The sequence below is a fragment of the Gekko japonicus genome, unplaced genomic scaffold (assembly GCF_001447785.1).
Source record: "Gekko japonicus isolate JY-2015 unplaced genomic scaffold, Gekko_japonicus_V1.1 scaffold1699, whole genome shotgun sequence".
Classification (NCBI taxonomy): Eukaryota; Metazoa; Chordata; class Lepidosauria; order Squamata; family Gekkonidae; genus Gekko; species Gekko japonicus.
In genome coordinates this window covers 312,962-319,327 of record NW_015172607.1, presented here as the reverse complement: position 1 = coordinate 319,327, position 6,366 = coordinate 312,962, and the positions used below count along the sequence as shown (strand labels likewise).

The 6,366-nt window shown below is 51.0% G+C and overlaps 1 protein-coding gene across 3 annotated transcripts in view; it reads right to left on the bottom strand.

Annotated features, from left to right (window-relative positions):
* OPHN1 (oligophrenin 1) overlaps window positions 1–6,366 on the bottom strand; it is a 149,339-nt gene that overhangs the window by 90,334 nt on the left and 52,639 nt on the right. For all 3 annotated transcript variants that reach the window (XM_015421625.1, XM_015421626.1, XM_015421627.1), the window contains exons 3-4: window positions 3,966–4,027; window positions 615–686 (exon numbers count right to left, since the gene is read on the bottom strand). In XM_015421625.1, the coding sequence (XP_015277111.1) occupies window positions 615–686; window positions 3,966–4,027 (134 nt within the window). The remainder of the gene's footprint in view (window positions 1–614; window positions 687–3,965; window positions 4,028–6,366) is intronic.

The window sequence follows — 6,366 nt, the reverse complement described above, 5'->3', positions numbered from 1 at the left end:
GCGCACTTCTCCGATCTCACCGCAGGAATGTTAAACAATATGCTTTTTTGCTATTTTATAGCCTTCAATCAACTATATCTTTGCCGGAATCAGAGTTCTGGGAATATTAATTCTTTATCCGCTCAACCGCTTAATTCAATTTGTTTTTTATCACAGTTCAGGTAAGCGGCACGTTTATTGTTATCTACGCGATCAAAACGGGTTTCGCATTGCTTCTTTTCACTCACTGTTGTTGCCCATCTTCAAGAGGTCGGCTGATGGAGAATTTAAACCGGTACACCGGCCCGAACGGCTGCTGGAGAGTTGCTCGGCAATTGCCTTCTTCGCGGGAGGAGATCAAAGCCTGTTTTCGCTTCTTCCGAAGCGGAATCACGCCAACCTAACACTCCCTCTTAGGCGCTGCTGCCTGCTTGTTCCCCCCCCTCGCTGGGGAGCGATGCGTTGGGCTAGAAACTGCCCAAACTGTCGAAAGCGGCCGTCGCCCACTTCGCACAAAAGTGAAAGTGCGTCAGTCCTCCATCTTAGCTCGACCGGAAGCCCAAGCTACCAACATCTTAGTGTGCAAGAGATTTAATTTTGGGCTACTAATCAAGAGGGTGGGGGGAAAGACTTACTTTGGTGAGTCCTATTTGCTCCTTCCGGAAGTTTTCCAGAGGCTTGATCAGCAAATCACTCGCATTCTGCACCTGCAGGCAAAAGTTTAAAAGGTGGGACATTTTAGGCGTTGAACAGATTCTGTTGAAGGAGCCTTTGTTAAACTGTTGCAACAAGAAGAACAAGAGGCATGTCCCTCAAGGGCTGACACATCTGCATGCATCTTTTCATATTAGAACTCCAAGGTGCTAAGTCAGGCCTTGGACAAATTCTGAACTAATCAGCTATGGGCTGGGGAGGGAGTCCACGGAACTGCTGAGATGCTCTGATGCCAACAGTTGTGAAAAGAATTCCACAGGAAAATACTCTGTGCTTTATTTGATTAAAACAATTTATTAGCCACTTTTCTGCCTTATGTAGCTCAAGGTGGCTGACAAACACAGACAGAACAACAAAAAATACATTGAAAACATAAAACCAAAATTTAAAAACACTACTCAGGACTGCTACTAGACTTAGCCAAATGCAGCCCTAAATAAAACCTTCTTCAGCGGCCTCCTAAAGATCAGAAGTGAGAAAGATGAGATATAAATAAAATGAATGCATGATCATACTGGGGACAATGGCTCAGGAGGATATTCCAGCACTTTGCTACTGCTACACATCCCAGATTGTGCAGAATGTGTAACCCCAACAGGACCCGGCACAGATAACTTTTGTTTTCAGAATTCCCAATGAGCCACTTAAATGGGCCCAACATAGTCAGCTGTTGTGAGCCAAATATACTTCCAGAGAGACTGTTATGTTAGTGGTGCTTCTCTGACTTTCTACTATTACTATACTGGTCAAATTATATAAAGTCCTGCAACCACAGCTCCCGTTACCCAGAGGGCACTTCAAGAAACCTCTCTGAAGATACGATCAGGAGAGGGATTTCGGAATAAGCAACCTCTATTCCCGGTGTTCTGTGCAAGTCCAGGGTGAACTCTGCCCTGTGTGGAATTTTCAGGGGAAAGTGTCCAATCAGATGCTGACAAATCCATCTGTACTTACACGTGGCTGAATGCCACGGATCCATTCTGGTAACAGTGGCACGTTCCCTGCCCCAAGCAGTGTCTTGCTACAGCGCAAGGTGCTGCTGTTGGCCAAACGGATCCAGATGACTGGCACCTCATTTCACCACAGCAACACAGCATGTTCCTCGGGGTGGGAGGGAACTATACTGACTCTGTCTAGGCTGTCCTGGAAGACGGCCTCAGCCTCTTCCTCATGGAGAAAATCCGGCTGTTTAATGGAATCCCTCTGCCACCGGAGATGATCATATCATTTTCTCACATGTCCCTTAAGTCCAATGAAGAGACTGGCAAGAGTGTGGACAGACGGTGCACACAGCACGTGGAACACCTCTGGAAGGCACTTACCACAGCCAAGTGCCTCAATGGAGACTTGTAGCACAGTGGATGCTGGGAGCCCCCCTCCTCACTCCAGCTCTCGAGCCAAGCTGCAGAGAGCTCTAACCTGCCATGTCTCCAGGGCCACCTCCTCTGGTATGTCCCTCAAAGAGCTTTGTGCTCTGCCGAGAACCACCTACTGGTGATCCCGATCCCAAAAGATGTCCGGCTGTCCTCCCCACCTGGTGGAACTCTCCGCCAAATAGCACCCGTGCCTTGTGGGACCTGGTCCAGTTCCGCCGGGCCTTCGGCTGAGGGCAGCGACGGGTCTCATCTCATCTGGCCCTCCCTTCCCCCTCCCCCACCCTGCTTTTTCTCCATCTATTTGCGAGACGGTAATGCAATCTGTAAATAGATTTCATGGAGCTGCGGTGGCTCAAGTGGTTAAGACGCTGAACTGCAGGCTGTGGAAGGTCAGTAGTTCAGCAGTTCGAGCCCCGAGTGTGCCGCATGACGGAGTGAGCTCCCGTCTCTCGTTCCAGCTCCTGCCAACCTAGCAGTTCGAAAGCAAGAAATTGCAAGTAGATAAAAAGGTACCACTTCGGTGGGAAGGTGACAGCGTTCCGTGCGCCTTGGTGTTTAGTCATGCCGGCCACATGACCACGGAAACGTCTTCGGACAGCACTAGCTCTTCGGCTTTGAAACGGAGATGAGCACCGCAACCCTAGAGTCGGATTCGACTGGCTTTCGAGCAAGGGAACCTTTACCTTTACCTTTAAATAGATTTCAGTGCCACCTGAAAACGTTTTTAGTTATTTTAATTCTTGGATTTTAAATTGCATAGATTTTCAGTTGTTAACTGCCCTGAGCTCTGTGAACTCAGAGAAGGGTGGTTTATAAATCGACATTATAAATAAATAAATACAGATTTTTTTTCCCCGCCAGGCAGTTTCACAGCAACATCTAATTGTATTTTGAAGGACGAGGCACTGAGGTGCCCCAAACACAGAAGCCGCTCAAGTCAGTTTAAGTTACAAGCTGCGGCCCGCACAGAATTACCAGGGGGACAATTTGGAGCCGCCGCCCCCCCACTCCTCCAAACTCTTCTCTTCAGTGGCCTTTAAGCCGTGCCAGTTCCCTTTTGGGGAGAAAAGCAGGGTAAAGTCAATAAATACAACTGACCAGCCCCTCAGCTGCGTTCCATGTTTCATTCTTCATGGAGCTCATTTAGCCCCCCTCTGGCTATCAGAGGGTCTCCCCCCCCCCAGTTCCTTTTCCCTGACGCCCAGTCCTTTCCCTGCAGCACCCTCAGGAGCCAGGAGGAAGGGGCCTTCCTTCCTTCTCCACCGCCAGCTGGGCTCTTTTGGTCCCCTGCAGAGTGACCAGCTGCTTTCCCCACAGACACAAGCCGGAGCCCCGGAAGGAATCACCGGGTGGGGAGAAGATCCTGAATCCCACCCCAAAGTCTCTCCCTTCAGGATACCATGAGTTCTGAGGGGACTCAGCCTGCAGAGGGGACTCCTGTCCCTCTCATTCCTGTCCTTCAACTGACACGCAGCTGTTCTTAGTGCCTTTTCAGAAGCACGTTCAGTCCTCATGAGGTTAAGAGTGGAGCCTTTTGGGGGGGGGTCTTTTTGATTTATGAAGTCATTTTTCTCTGTCCACTGGAGTTACCACCCTCTAGTGGTCAGAGGCCCATCCCTTGCCCATCAGGGGCTCCCCCTCCCCCCGTGCAGCATTCAAGGTCCACTCAGGGGCCACCTAGTTGATGATTAGATACAGCAACACAAACCGATCACCAAAATGGAGGCATTTGCTACTGAGAACTCATAAAGTCTTCAGGGCGAGCTCTGACGGGATGGGAAGGAAAGAACGAGAGGAGTGGTGCTCATTCCCAGTCCACCAGGTTCTCCAGCTCTGGGTCTTCCACACATTTGTAGCCATTAAGGGGGGGTGGGGGTGGAGGAAGGGCTTCCTTACCATCATCGACCTCTCCAGCTCCACCTCCTGGAGCAGCTCAGCAAACTCTTTAAAGGATTCAGCTGTGAAGGAGAGAAGGGGCAGGTGAGAGAGTGAGGAAGTGCTGAATCTCAGGCGACCAGACATTCAACCCCGGGATTATCACCATTCAAATGCACAGGGCATGTTCCATTAAGTAACCTAACTCTATAGTTATATTTGTCTCCAAAACCAACTAGTGAGGCAGGTAATTCTTCAGCTTGTGGCCAAGAGGAGACGTCCAAAGTAGCTCAGCCTGATCTGGCCTCTTATACCCATCTCTAGAGTTCAACATATTGTCAGTTCCTGTCTGCTAAAGGCCCCAGGAAGGCCCCGGAGAAAGGCAGGCCCCCCCGGGCGAAAGACCCCCTGTGCCCCACTGGCCACTGTCTAGTCTCGGGCTGTCATGCATCACAATGCTGAAGCGAGGGTTATTCTGCTATTAATTACCCAAAATACTCCTACTCCATATTTTCCAAATTGACCTTCAGTGGCTAATAGCAACAAGCAAAAGAAAAAACAATACCATTTAAAAACAAAGTATATTTCAGTAATTCTAAAATCTGCCTGAGGCAGCTAATACCATAAAATGATAAATGATACCGTTCCAAATCAAAATATATGTAAGTAACAATATCTAAATAAACCCTGTCCTCAGTATTTTAATACAAAAACCTGCAAAACCCACAGTATGAAATCAGCATCGAAACCAGGCAGCAAGCAGAGCACGTGAGGGGAGATTGCAGTTTGCTCGGATGGAGCCCCTGACCCTGTTCGTCTCCGATGCCTTTTTGTCCGCCTCTTCCTAGGGCCTCCTGACTCTTCCGAGAGCCCAGGCTTTCCAGCTCATTTCATCAGACCCCTGGGGGGTCCCACAGACCCTCAACCCACCACAGCAGTTTCCCAGCCACCCAACCCACCGTGTGAGCGGCAGCAGGGGATTCAAGAGACAGGGGCCGATCCCCCCTAGGCATGGCAAGGAAGTACTCCGGAAGGAGTCTAGCTCAGTTTCCAAGGCTACTTCCTTGCCAGTCCAATTAATTCTTTGATGCTTAAACACCTGCCGCTTTCAGCCAGAAGGAAAACTGGAACCGTGAGCAGAGAGACCAAAAAATAAAACCCCAGACAGCAAGACACAGCCCCCTGACAGAGTCCTGGAAACGTGCCAAGCCATGGGGAGCCTGCTTGAATACAACGCATGAGAGGAGGAGGAGACAAGCAAGCAAGCTTGGGTCCCCACTGGGGAGGAAGGACAGGCACTGTCAGCGAGCTGCCATTTCTCTGGGATGTGTCCCTCTTCCCTCCCTCCCCGTGTTATTCTCTTCTGGTATGCGACTGTAACTGCCAAGCTTCTCCTACAGGTGGACGTTGGAGTGTTATGTCTTCTTGCCTTGCTTCATTAGATTCCCGTGTGAACTGAGCTTGTGTTTATGGTATGAGCAGTTGGAGTTCTCAGGCTGCTTCGCGCCTTTTCTAATCAACTCCCTTGCGAGGGAGTTTAGCCCATTGGGTTAACCAAGTTTGAAGTTCCTATATTATACTGCCCCTGTGTATTGTAGTCATTCTGGACAATTCTCTGTATGTTCATGATCAACCATGCTTTGGAAATAAATCTTACTTCTTTGGAACGTGGGTTTGTTCTCCTGCTTTGGGGGTCTGACATTTTGTCCAGAATCCTCTTTCCCCCTCACCCCGAGTCTGGCATCGATCATGAGCGGGGCCGAAGGGAAATCCTTTTTCTGGGCAGAGGACCGAGGTGCCGTCCCGGCCACTGCCTTAACATCGGACTACATGGAAGCCCGAGGTGCCGTTGGGGGAGCGATCCCGAGGCATGAGACTATTCCTTGGCCTCCTCCTACCCCATCGCATTGGGGAAAACAAGAGGTCAAAGCCTCAGAGGATTGGACTATGTTCGATACCCAAGGCACCAGGGAAACGTTTGTTCATCGGGGCAGTGGGCCCCGAGAAAGCCTTTTTGAACCGGGATCTTATCCTGAAAGACCCCGGAGTTGCCCGGCTGTGGCTTATCGAGGGGAGGACGAGTTTTGGCCGGAGGAGAGAGCGACCGGACGAGACGAGCGGGAAGAGCAGCCAGGCTGGGGGGCATCCCAGGATGGCAGGATCCAGGAGCTCGAGAGGTCGGTGCAGGATCTCATGAGGACGGTGACAGAAGTTTTCAACGCCATGCACCAGATGGTGGACGATCGCATCGCGGATCGTCTGGGTCCTGTCATTCCACCACCGGTGCCGCGCCCGGCACAGCCGGCCGTGCCTGCCCAGCCGGTTCAGCCTGCGGCGCCACTGCCAGCGCCCCAACCGCCGGCGCTGCCGCCTGGATTACCGCCTCCTCTGCAACCAGCACCCGCGGGACCCGGGTTGCCTC